General features: G+C 34.9%; 1 protein-coding gene across 2 annotated transcripts in view; it reads left to right on the top strand.

Annotated features, from left to right (window-relative positions):
* The window catches only part of GKAP1 (G kinase anchoring protein 1), a 78,530-nt gene extending 72,137 nt beyond the window's left edge, over positions 1-6,393 (top strand). For both annotated transcript variants that reach the window (XM_077749540.1, XM_077749539.1), the window contains 3 exons: positions 3,290-3,360; positions 3,895-3,972; positions 6,146-6,393. In XM_077749540.1, coding sequence (XP_077605666.1) covers positions 3,290-3,360; positions 3,895-3,972; positions 6,146-6,193 — 197 coding nt within the window. In that variant the 3' untranslated portion in view covers positions 6,194-6,393. The remainder of the gene's footprint in view (positions 1-3,289; positions 3,361-3,894; positions 3,973-6,145) is intronic.
* Positions 6,394-13,637: the final 7,244 nt, after the last annotated feature.

The raw sequence follows: 13,637 nt of genomic DNA, 5'->3' as shown, positions 1-13,637 counted from the left end.
TTTGGCAGTAGTTCACAAGCAGGAAGCCAAGGAAATCACTCAAAAATGATTAGAGATAATCAGATTAATAAAGTAGATGCTATATGAAGCCCCTCCCCACATCAGTTGCACTCCTGGTTATGTACACCTAATGATACTTCCCTTGAAAGTTCTATGAAAGTTTTCCATTCATAACAGAAAAGGAAGTGTGTGTTAATTTTTTAAGATGAAGCTTATCCTAAGGAAATTGTAAATAATAAAAGACATATAGCAAGATATGAATAAGAGAAAATCTTCTGAATAGACAAAATTAAGGCCAATAAACAATTTTCCCTGTCAATAGTGTCAGTGATAAACCAAACAGATGTCTTGTGAGTACTGTATAGTGTTCAAGAAATCGTGAAACTCACCTTGAAGAGTAAGCAAGATACCAGAAATTGAAGATTCTGGGAGTGTAATTGTCCAGTCAGAATTTAAACTATAATTTAAAAAGACAGTTATCAAAATAATATGAGTAAAAACTAGAAATCGTGTTCAGTTGAACAGAATATATTGTGTTGAAATAGATTCAAGCTTACTGTTTTATAACTTTACTATTTTTTATAAAATAATTTATACAGCTTAACTGTGATGAAGTAGAAGTTAAAGAATAATGGGGAAAGGCATTATTTGGACGATTAGATATCAACATTCTGAGATCACTTTAGATCTGTGCATGTTACTGAGTTCTATGTGGATCATTTGATGAACAAAATTATTAAAATAATTGTTTACAAGCTAGATTTCTTTTTTATTAAAAAAATTTTTTTACGTTTATTCATTTTTGAGAGAGAGAGACAGAACACGAATGGAAATGGGGCAGAGAGAGGGAAGCATTGAATCCAGTAGGCTCCAGGCTCTGAGTTGTCAGGACAGAGCCGGATTCAGGGCTCAAACTCACGAACTGCGAGGCGTGACCTGAGCCGAGGTCATTTGCTCAACTGAGCCACCCAAGTGCCCCTAGAAGCTGTATTTCTAATTGAAGAAATTAAGGGTATCATTGGACATTGGATGCCTGATTTTTAAATATGTAAAAAACAAAATAATATTTCTATTTAGGTAAACATTTGTGAAAAGTGAGAAAGTTAAATGATAAAAGCTTTCTCTCATTTCAAATGGCTACCAGTAGGGGCGCCCAGGTGGCTAAGTCGGTGAGTGTCCGACTTCAGCTCAGGTCGTGATCTCATCGTTCATGGGTTCGAGCCCTGCATGGGGCTCTTTGCTGAGAGCTCAGAGCCTAGGGCCTGCTTCAGATTCTGTGTCTCCCTTTCTCTCTGCTCCTCCCCCACTCATACTTTCTCTCACTCTCACTCTCACAAATAAACATACATTAAAAAAATTTTTTTAATAAATAAATAAATATAAAGTGGCTACCAGTAAATGACATCAGTGTTCATACTCTATCCTATAAAAAAAAATCCAAATAAGGGTGCCTGGATGGCTCTGTCAGTAGAGCATGCAAGCAATTCTTCATCTCAAGGTCGTGAGTTCAAACCTCACATTGGATGTAAAGATTATTATTTAAAAAAAATTTTTTAAGTTTATATATTTATTTTGAAAGCGACATAGAGCATGTGGGACTTAAACTCACAAACTGCAAGATCATGACCTGAACTGAAACCAAGAGTCAGAGGCTTAACTGACTGAGCCACTCAGGTGCTTGAGATTACTTTAAAAAAAATCCAACTAGAAGAATTTTACATGAAAAATACAGTACAATAGAGCACACATACTCTAGCATTTATAATGTGAGTATAAATACAGTCAGTTCTATTTTAATGCAACATATGTTCCTAAAAATCACCAATATTTGTGTAAGTACACAAAACCACAAGGATTATGGGGAAATGGAGTTAGGAGCGTCAGTCAACAGTCAAAAAACTTCATCGGAGACACATGAAAGATAGGAACCTAACAAAACAGTAACACAGTTTTATACATGTTAAAATGGGTAAACACAAAGACTATAATAAATATGGCACTTTACCTGAAAGACAACATGAAGTTTACTTGTGGAAATAGGCTTCAGAAGGTCTGCAGGTTGTGTTTACTGTGAAGTGATGGAAGGATGGAATGTTGGTATAATTCTTAATACTCAGGGAATGGAGATAGTCAGGAAATATTTGAGGTATGTGCATGGGTGCAGTTTTCTGTGTTCGTGAAATTATGCTCAAGCAAATGCAAAATTAATTTTAAGTTCAGGTTGTTCTCCAATACAGCAATCTCAATGAAACAAATTTGTGTTTTCATAAACAATTATTGGAAAGCTGACTATAATTGAAATATTGCATAATTATTAAAATTCATTTTTTAATGAATTCTCAGTTCTCAGTGAATTCTCAGTGGGGGTGCATAATTCTGGGGAATATGTAAAAATTCCCAAATTGAAGGGCATATGGTTGGCTCAGACAGAAGAGCTTGCAACTCTTAATCTCAGGGTCATGGTTTCAAGCCCCACGTTGGGTGTAGAGATTGCTTAAATTTAAAAACATTGCCAAGTTAAATCTTGAGAGACTGTGATTTGTTTCTTGATGCTGTGTCTTCACCTTACTGCATTAAACTATGAAAAATAAATTTTAATCACAGTCTTTATAGTATTACATTGGTAGAGCTGTGGTAATATCAGTACTCATGTATTTGATCTTTTCCTCCTTCACTAAATTTATTACAGTTTTACCTGTTCGGTTTCTCCTAGCTTGTTTTCAAAGTTGAGGAGTTAGTTTTTCATACATTAAGCATCCCCATGGGTTAAAGAAGTTGTTAGCCATATGGAGATTTTTAAAGCTTAGGAAACCTTGTGGCCGAAATGTAGAGCTCTTGCTTCTCCAAAGAGCAAAAACTTCTAGATAAAGGAATAGTTAGTTCTGAAAGACCACAGACTTATGTAATCAGTTATGATCATGTGAGCTACATTTGACAGTGCTGAATTGATGTATTTGTTTTATTCCTTTGAGAAATTGTTTATGTCCTTGTCCTCTGTAGTAAAGCTGGAAAAAATTAATCTTTCAAGCTGCCTTTACAATTAATATTTTAATACCACATAAAATATAAAATTTCCAAGGAAAACTGCTGTAGTAATAATAATGGTTAGAATTTACCAGTGAAAAATAAGAGCTATATAGAAGTAAGGAATACATTCATTCATTCATTCATTCATTCAGTATAAGGACAGATCTTTGCCCGATTACACTGCTGTCTTGGATCACTAAAGAATTGTTCAAGTGTTTGAGTGACTGAAAACATTACACCGCTGTTTTTCCTTTCTTGTCAGTGAAAGATAAAGCAGAAATACTGCTGCAAGTTGATGAATCACAAAGTATCAAGAATGAGCTTACTATACAGGTAAGAAAAACTATGGAATATACAGGACTGCTTTCCTTAAGCTATTCTTTAGTCCTAAATTATGAAACTTGATTAAAGAAAAACACAGCCCACCAATACTGCAGTAAAGTGATACAAATTATACACCATTATTAGTATGTAATAGCAAATGAATGAAGATTCTGTTTTCCATGCTGAGGGAGGTAGGTATGTCCTGAAGAATAAGGGAGGATAAGGTTGTACTTCAGTTGATGCCTACTCTGAATATAGAGATAAAAAGGGCAGGTATAACTTATCCAATCATGGACTATGAATTTCTCCTCTTCCCATCCTTACTCTGTCATTTCCCCTTGGAATATTGAGCTTCTCCTGTCTATCTTTAATAGACAACTGAGTAAAATGCCTAATTGAAATTGTGTATGTCCTTGGTAGTGGGAAAGTGGTTCTCCTGTGATGCCTGTTCATCTAGTATTAAATTCATCCCTGAGACTAAATGTTAAGAATTAAGAGTATTTACCTGAAGACATAAAGTCTTTTTTTAATTGAATATTTTAGGTGACTTCACTTCATGCTGCATTAGAACAAGAAAGATCTAAAGTGAAAGTATTACAAGCAGAACTAGCCAAATACCAGGTATGCTTTTCTACTTTCAAAAGTGTTGTCATCACAAATAATACACTTAGGATAGATACTGTGTGAGAATAAAGCACTATTTTCTTCAGTCTAGAATCTTTTCACCAAACATATTAATAATGTTATTATTGGACATATCACTTACACTTTAGGAAATGTTAGGGTCATTCTAGATATTGGTAAATACAGTGCTAACTAAATTCAGAAAAATCCTTGGTACATGATGTGGCATATGTGCCAGTGAATTATTTTGAGGGAAGGTAATGGCATTTGTCCTGTTATATAAATCTGATCACGTGGGTACAGCAGTTTCTCCTAGATATCTCCATTGTAAACATATCTTTTCCCCTTTATAATTAATAAATATGTGAAGTGATACTTTGAGATTGTGTGAATATCCTTTTCTTTTTACCAAATGATTTTAGCATCCATTGATGATATTTGTATCCGTTATTATTTTGGTGGTTGCACAGGAGTGATTTTTCTGTTATTTCTTTTGCATATATAAGCATTTTTTTCTGGACAAAGCAGTAAAAAAGTTACTTCTTTGTTTCAGTATGTGTGTATATGTATATATATGATGCATAATTATATGTATGTATACATGTCTAAGTCATGATATAAAATTTGTTAATTAATGTGGGGAGCCGTAGTCAAAAAGGTTTGAAAACCACCACTGTTAGCTTGGAAGAACATCGAAGTTGTAACAGCCCTGGGTTTGACATCTCATCATTCCTGGAAGGAGAATTCCCTTTGCTTGGGAGACCTTGAAAAAGATCTTTGAATTTTTTGTGTGGGTTTTTTTTTTTTTTAATCTTGTTGAAAACCAAGGTAAGAGTTTTAAGCTGTGTGACATTGGTACCTATGCATAGTGGGTATCTACTCTGTAGGAAAGTTTTTAGTAAATGTATTTGTATTTTTCTGCTACAGGAAATAAATTTTGTTTTTAAGACATGCCATTACACATCTGAGGTCTCAACCTCTTCATACTTTTTTTTTTCCTGTGGATAAATCTGTGCAGAACGTTTATTTGGTCAGGAATGAATAACAACACACTTGATTTGTTTATTTACAAGGTTGATGTAGAAATGTTTTTGACCACCAGGAGGGAAGTTATAGGCAAAACAAGGATGAAAGCCACAGAGAACAGCTGCCTGCACTAGTAAATGGGTCTGGATTCTGTGTGCCCCTGACCACTTTAACCACAGACAAGAACTAGTTTCCAAACTTGGCTGACCATCAGAATCACTTGGGAACTTTTTGAATTACAGATTGTTGAGCCCATTTCTGATAACCATAAATAAACAGATCTGGGACAAAGTCTAGACATCACAATTTTTAAAATACCACCACTTAGGTGATTCTCTTGATCAACTAAATTTAGGTATCATTGCCATAATTTATAAAAATAGAGAAGAAAACTATAAAATTATTGTAAGGAAAATTAAAATGAGGGGTAGAATAATTAAGGGTGATTTTAATTTTCCTCTTTGTACCTTTGTACTTTCTGTATTTTTACAATGAGTATTTGCTTATTAAATCAGAGTCAGGCAGAAAATGATATGTTAAAAGTAATGAATATAAAATACTTCTTATATTTTAAGCTTTTACCTCTTTTTTGGGCTCAAATCAAGCACCATAGATGGAGTTTCATTTGGAGCAAATTAAATACAGATTCATATTTATCATTGAGCAATATGAAAAGTATAACCTGCTTTTCAACCTGCTGATGAACAAAATCAGATTTCTGATGCTAACATGAACAAGACTAACTTGAATTAAAAATTGAATTATCCGAGAAGTATTGAACTGAATTACCAGATTTGCAGATTATATGGAGCAAATGGTTTATTTTAGTATTGGTCAAAAATTACATTTTTAAGAAGACCAGAGACAGTCCAAATGAGCTCTAAAAAATAATATTTTGGTAGTCTTACTACATCTAACCTAGTTCAAGTAGAAGTAACTGCTTCATACAACCTGCTTTTAACCATTTGTAAAAAAATAACCTTATAAAAATAATTTAGTGGTCTGCACATTCAGATTTGCAACAAACTAAAAAAAAGATGTTTCTTTCTCATACTCAAAAATGCCTTTGCTCTCATTTATTCTTAAAATGAAAATGCCCCCAAAATTGTACTTCCTAAATAATTTGCCCTATTTTTCTTTACAGGGTGGCAGAAAAGGGAAAAGAAACTCTGAATCCGACCAGTGTAGGTGATTGCATTAGCCTTTGAGGTCAACACTAAAATTAAAACTTTCAGGGTTTTGCAAAATTGTATATATTTAATGCTGTGCAACTGCTAAACTATGCAGTTTTTGTTGAAGAAACTTAAAGTGATTAGCTCACTAACAGTCTATAATTTTATGTCCTTTTGGCTTAAAGTGAAAAGAATAAAAATAGAAATCCAGCAGAATTCACTGTTTATTGTTTATTATCCATACTTCTTATCACTTTAGTTTTTCATCAGTCAATAAAATTACTCTTCCACTAAAACGTTTGATTTTTTAAATTTCAGAAACAGTGTGAAAGTAGTATTAATTAATTGGATTGTTGAAGTTCAGTGGCCATTTACTCAGCACTTTGTGCATACTAAACCCTACAGGACAACAAAATCAATGAAAAGTGGTGGATACCCTCCAGTGGACGTTGAAGCGGGGGAGGTGTAAGGACGACAGAAAAATACTTACGTGTGCATTAGGATGACTAGAGTCTGATAGCGCATTGTTTGGAAATTGAGAACACTTGCATGAGTTAGTTTCTGCTGGGCAGATATCTTTTCTGTAAATTTGCTCAGAGGCATTCCAAGCAGAGGGAGCAACATCAGTGTGGAAATATTTGTTTAAAGAACAGTATATCCTGAGGACAGAAGCATGACATGCTGAGAAGAGAAAGAGTGTTGAAGCTGGGGAGGAGTGAATGAGAGATCTTCCACTGGTATCGTCAAACACTAGAATGATTAGCAGTTTATGGAATGGATTTTTTTTTTTTTAGTGTAGTCAGTGAAACACAAATATGATTCATAAAAATACAGAGTTTTTTTTTTTTACAGCAAAGATGAATATATATATACTGATCTTGGCCTTCTTTTTTTCTTTTGAAGAAAAAAATACTTAAAGTCATCATTGCTTTTATGTCGGACTTCTAAAATGAGGCTAAATGAACCTTGCAAAGAATTGTGACTTCTTACTTCTCCCTATATTCCCAACACTTAGTCCTTTGTGTGGCACAGAATAGATACTGGATAATAATTTAATAAAGTGGTAAAGCTTTTTTAGGTAGTTTTACCTTTACTAATTTTACCTTTGATTAAGAATAGGTACCATCAGGGGCACCTGAGTGGCTCAGGCAGTTAAGCATTCAACTCTTGATTTCGATTCAGGTCATGATCTCACTATCTGTGAGCTCAAGCCCTGCATCAGGCTCTGCACTGACAGCATGGAGCCTGCTCAGGATTCTCTCTCTCCCTCTCTCTCTGCCCCTCCCTTGCTCATGCTCTCTCACTCTCTCTCTCAAAATAAATAAACTTTTAGAAAAAGAATAGGTACCATCAGAGCCTAATCAATTCATTAAATATATATGGTAATATTCTATAATACCATATTTTTCAACCCAGATGAACAAAATCAAATTTCTAATGTTGTTTTATATGGACAAGCTTGGCAGAACTTGAATAGTTTCAGTTATAATTGAACTACCCAAGTAGTTAATGAACTGAATTACCAACCCACATTGTATCATCATCTGCTTTTGATTATCTGCTTGCACATTGTCCATTTAGTACATTAACTAGCATCTAGCACAGTGCTTGGGTACATTGTAGATGCTAAACATATATGCCATTTCCTTTTTTTTTAAGTTTTATTTATTTTGAGAGAGAAACAGAGTACATGAGTGGGGGAGGTGCAGAGAGAGAAAGAGAGAATCCCAAGCAGGCTCTGTGCTGTCACTGCAGGGCCTGATATGAGGCTTAAACTCATGAATTGTGAAATCATGACCTGAGCCAAAGTCAAGAGCTAGATGCTTAACCCAACTGAGCACCCAGGTGCACCCAGATAGGCCATTTTCTACTCGTGTATATTGATTTAAAATCACCTGGGCACATAAAAACCTTCATTGATCATCCTCTTTTGGGTTGGGTATTCTCTGGAGTACTGTACTCATAGTTCTGTTTTTCTTCCTGAATTTTCTTTTTCCTGATTTGATACATTTATTTCTATGGCTTAATCTATCACTTGTAGGCTAATACTTAGTCTCACCAGGGAAAAGTTTATCTACTTAGAAGTAGAAAAGACAATCCATGATCAAGTGGTGTTTTCTTTTCTATTAAATTGATTTCTCAGGCATTTCTTTTAATAAATATTATTACTTAGATTATTTTCTTTAAATTTCTTAAACGTTCAATGAAATTATTGATAGCTTAACATATGCCAGGCAGGTGTTGTGCTAAGTACTAGAGATGCAGATATATCCACAATCAATTGGAAGGAAACAGAAGTGGAAGGAAATACTCATAAAATACTCCAATAAATAATAATACTGATATATTCAAATTGCTGTTGGAGTACAGAAGAAAATGCATCTTAGCATTTTAAAGGGGTATCTTGAGCAATTTATTTTTTAGCCTTCACAAGAAAATTTAAGAATTTATTTTCATTTTAATGTATATATTCAAAAAGAAATACTTACATATTCTTATAAAGTTAATTTTTTTAATGTTTATTTTTATTTTTGAGAGCGAGTGTGAGTGGGGGTAGGGACAGAGAAAGAGGGAGACACAGAATCCAAAGCAGGCTCCAGGCTCTTAGCTGTCAGCACAGAGCCTGATGTGGGGCTTGAACTCAGGAATCCCAAGATCATGACCTGAGCTGAAGTCAGACGCTTACTGTCTGAGCCACTCAGGCACCCGTTTACAGTAATTTTTAAATTGGAAGTAATTTTCATTATGCCATATTGAAATGAATACAGATTTCAAAATTTTCAGTAAGCCAATGGATATCCTTTCTTGTTAGGCAATTTTAATTATTTCAAATTCCATTAATAAGGTCTTATTTAAAATGTGATTGTGGCAATGTAGCCGGTTAATTAAATTCAGCAGATATTTTCGACATGTGTGGGATTTTTGACATTTTTTTGGTAGTATGCTAGTAAAGCCAGAGGAACTAGACCCATGTTGAAATCCCAGTTCTTAGTTCTGTGACCTTGGCTGATAATATTCAATAAATGATTGAACAGAGTGAAATTGGATATCAAATGAGAACAGCTAGTGAAAATATTGGGTAAAAAACTGTAAGATGCAATCTCTTCCTTTAAAATATTTTTAGTCTAATAGGAATAAAAAGGTATAGCTCATAAGTAACTAAAATTCAAGATGGAATACAGTGGATCCCATAAAGAGAATATATTTGTTAGGAAAGTCAGATGTTACTTATGGAAAAAATAACATTTTTAAACTCCTTTTCAACTTTAGCATAGGTAGCTTTTAAGGGTACAGGCCATGTAGTGAAAAAGGAAAATAAAAATGATGGAAAAAGGAAAACCGATGTGTCCAGGGAGTAGAAAGATAAGCAAAGAATATGTTGAGGAAAATTATTGCTTTCATTTTGCCTGGAGCATAGGACAGTAATGAGATAGCCAGAGAGATGGTTTGGGGATAGCTATCATTCATCTTAAATTTCAGACCAAGAGGTCTATACATAATTTGGTAGGCATGGGGAAACCATTAGAAGTTTATTGACAAAGGAGTGATGTAATCCAAGTTGCCCTTTAAGAAGATTGAAATAGCAGCAAATTATAGAAGAAAATTTATAGCAAGTTATAGAAGAAATTAATTTGGAAGAGAATGTCAAAGAAGCTTCTATAATAGAAATAGGGAGTAAAGAGGATCTGGACTAGAGAGATGGTGGTGGGATTCAGAAAATGAAATAAGAAACATTCCCAGAGTGGAATCTAGCAAACTTGCTTAGAGTGAGAAAACAAGAGCATCAGAGATGAAAACAAGAGCTCATGCCTAAACAAGAGAGTATCCTGAGCACAGTCGACTGACAGAAGGATGGATATAGAGGAGACGGACAAAATTGGCTTTGATTTGTTAAACTGGATTCATCCACAGAACACTTAACAGGCCATCAAGTTAGAAATGCAGTTCTGGTCCTTTGAGGAAAGTTAACAGTTTTAGAATCCACCTACAATTAAATTGTATGAATAGTTGATATACCCAAAGAAAAAAGTTTTTGAAGAAAGATACTGCTCAGCCCAGACTTTGGGAATGGTAGGAAACAGAGTGGTCAGAAAGGTGGGAGGTGTGTTCATGAATGGTGTAGAGGGGCCTCAGGTTATGAGCCCAGGGAAAAACTGTAAGACAGCTAAAGGACACGTTGATGACCGTCAAAAGAGCTCTGGCACAGAGCAAGGTATTGAGGAAAAAGTTTAACACTTTTAGCAATTAAAGGAGCCCCAACATGCCTTGAACAGGCCACAGGATTGAGTTAGGATGGGTTTGTTTTATGTAGGACTGAGGAGACCTTTACAGTGTTCATGAACAGAAAGGAGCCAGTCAGGATAACAAAGAGATTGGGAGTGGGAGTGACAAATTGTCTTGTGAGCCCACCAATTAGATATTTTTTTGCCATTACGCTATTCAGTTGCCTCATCAACCCTCTGTAATTTGTAACTTAAAGCTAAATTAAGCTCCTCTCCGTTAGTGGAATTATATAGCCCTTGCCATATAACAACTTACGAATGTTTAAGTAGAATTGAAAGACTGATAAAATAAACATAAAATGATTTAATCATGCAGACATTAGGAAACTTCAGTGTCTTAGCTTTTATACTGAAGCTAAGGAAAAATTACTGAAGCAACAAGCAAGATGGTTAAGTTAAAGATAGTCTAAGATTCTCCAAAACTATAAATCATTGGCGAATTTTCTTGGGGTAAATTTTCAGTTGAATTCAAAATGTTGTCTAATACAAACTCCCACTGCTTGTGGGGTTCTTGTGAAGTGGATGTGCATATGTACTATTAGCAGCCTTCAACTTTGGTTTTTGCCATTAAGAAAAGCACTATGGTAATAGCCAGAAAAATGTTTATGCCCACTAACTACCAATATTTGATAATTAACCCTTAGAAAATAACTTGAGAGAAGAATAAGTTTTAAAAGATCTATACAGATACAACAGAATGCATAGTAGAGAACCATGGTGTAACCGAAGTGTCCAACTTCAACGTCTAACCCAGTATCCAGCTTGAATGACTAATAGAACACATCAGTGGGAATTGTTGTTATGCACACTTTAAAAAGGTATGATTAGGATAACTATGTAAAAACCTGGAATATGTTGAAAAACATTTAAATATCAAAACAAAAATAAAACTTGTATACTGATTATAGCTACATAAAAAATATATGTGCATATGGACAAACTGGAAAGTAGTAATTCTTTTTTAAAAAAAATTAAGTTTATGCACTCAGAGCACAAGTTGGGGAGGGGAAGGAAGAGAGAGAGGGAGAAAGAGTACCGAGCGTGACCGGAGCCGAAGTCCGACGCTTAGCCGACTGAACCACCCAGGCACCTCTGGAGACTAGGAATTCTGAAATAAAACTGCTTGTGTTGGGATAGGGGGATTATGAGTAATTATGGATTCATTGTTTTCCCCCCAAGTTTTATCTAATGTACTGTTTTTTATAATTAAAAAAAAAAAGGAAGAACACTACTACTTAATTTGCTGTTATGGGAGTAGATTATATGTACGTGCCCATTTTATTGACATGTTCAAGTGAATCATGCTGCTTATTATGGGATGTCTTTTGGGCATGGAAGTTTTGTTCTGTTTTTCAGACCAGAACCCTTTACTGTAGAATTCGTGCAGAGAAAGCATTGTGAGTCAAACGACTGTATGGCTGTAAGAAAACTTGTAAATTTTAATCAACCAGTTTGTTTCCCTTGTTTTACTTTCCATTTAAAAAATTTTAGAGGTTTTATTACTATTAACCATGTCATATTGTTCTGCTGACATTTCAGTATTAAAGTTTTTAATATTCATATTATAAATTAAGATGTGAATTATTTATAAATATTAAATATAGCGTGCTCCCGGGGCGCCTGGGTGGCTTAGTCGGTTAAGCGTCCGACTTTCGCTTAGGTCACGATCTCGCGGTTCGTGGGTTCGAGCCCCACGTCGGGCTCTGTGCTGACTGCCAGCTCAGAGCCTGGAGCCTGTTTCAGTCTGTGACTCCCTCTCTCTCTGACCCTCCCCTGCACACGCTGTCTCTCTCTCTCTCTCCTAGAAATTTAAATAAATAAAGCATGCTCCCCATTGTGAATTTGTTAAGGAAGCGATCAGTTTTCTTCTCCATACCTCAGTATATATAGTGAGCACTGATTGTTCCATCTTACATAAAACTAGTTTTTTTAAAAAAAACCTGAGATATAGTTGATATACAACTGCACATAATAAATGGGGTAAGTGAACATGCTTTGTGATTTTAATCCTCTGATATTACGATTTGCCCTAGGTCCCAATATGTGACCTACCTAGTAAATGTCATGTGTGAGTTTATAAAGAATTTGTACTCTGCAGTTATGGGACACAGTATTCTGTATATGTCCAGTTAGATTGGGTATCTTGAAATCTAATATATCCTTAATGATTCTGCCCTCTATTCTGTCAGTTACTGAGAGATATGTTAAAATCTGACAGTGATTATACATTTGTCTACTTTCTTTATGTTTGTCAGTTCTACTGTTGAGATACATACAAATTTGAATGCCTTCTATCTTCCTGGTGATCTTATTTTTACAAAGTGAGTATCACTAGTGTGTTTGTGTTTTTAAAATATTTCATCCAATATGATAGCTACACTAGTTTCCTTTCACTTAGTGTATCCATGGGTATATTTGGTACCACCCTTTTATTTTTTATTTTTTCAATACATTTTTAATGTTTTTTTAATTTATTTCTGAGAGAGAGAGCGTGAGCAGGGGAGGGTCAGAGAGAGAGGGAGATACAGAATCTGAAACAGGCTCCAGGCTCTGAGCTCTCTGTCAGCTCAAAGCCCAATGTGGGGCTCGAACCCACGAACTGTGAGATCATGACCTGAGCCGAAGTTGGACACTTAACCGACTGAGCCACACAAGTGCCCCAGTACCACCCTTTTAATTGTCAGTCTTTTAGTGTCCTTATAATTTAAATAGATCTCTTCTAAACAGCATATCACACTTTTAAAAATCCCAGTCTGACATATCTTCTGATTTCTGCTTCTCTCGTTTCCTCATTTTCTTTGAGTGGTTGACTTGGTGATCTCCTCCTTGTAGTGCTTTAAAGAAGTCCTTCCACATTTTAGCTTTTTCAAACTGGAGAGTTGTCTGAACAAACTGGTCTGTCATATCCCTGGAAAAATAAGAACTAAAAATTCTATTAGTCCTGGGATTAGTCCCATTCTATTTGCTATTTCCTTTAATGGATTTATACCCCACTGTATTTTATTGCAGAGCCTGGTTTGACATTTTTAAATAACTGTTTCAAGGCCCTGTTGTTAAATCGGCTATTGCTTGATGAAGACAGCTGACAGTTAGAATTTAGTTAAATCTTCTTCAGCACTGTACATTTTGAGCCAGTGATTTTAATCTTACCAGACAAAACATTTAGGTTTATTTACCTGAT

The sequence above is a fragment of the Crocuta crocuta genome, unplaced genomic scaffold (genome assembly GCF_008692635.1).
Source record: "Crocuta crocuta isolate KB4526 unplaced genomic scaffold, BGI_CrCroc_1.0 scaffold99, whole genome shotgun sequence".
NCBI classification, from domain to species: Eukaryota; Metazoa; Chordata; class Mammalia; order Carnivora; family Hyaenidae; genus Crocuta; species Crocuta crocuta.
Note: the sequence above shows the minus strand (reverse complement) of the source record. Positions and strands in the feature narration are given on the sequence as shown.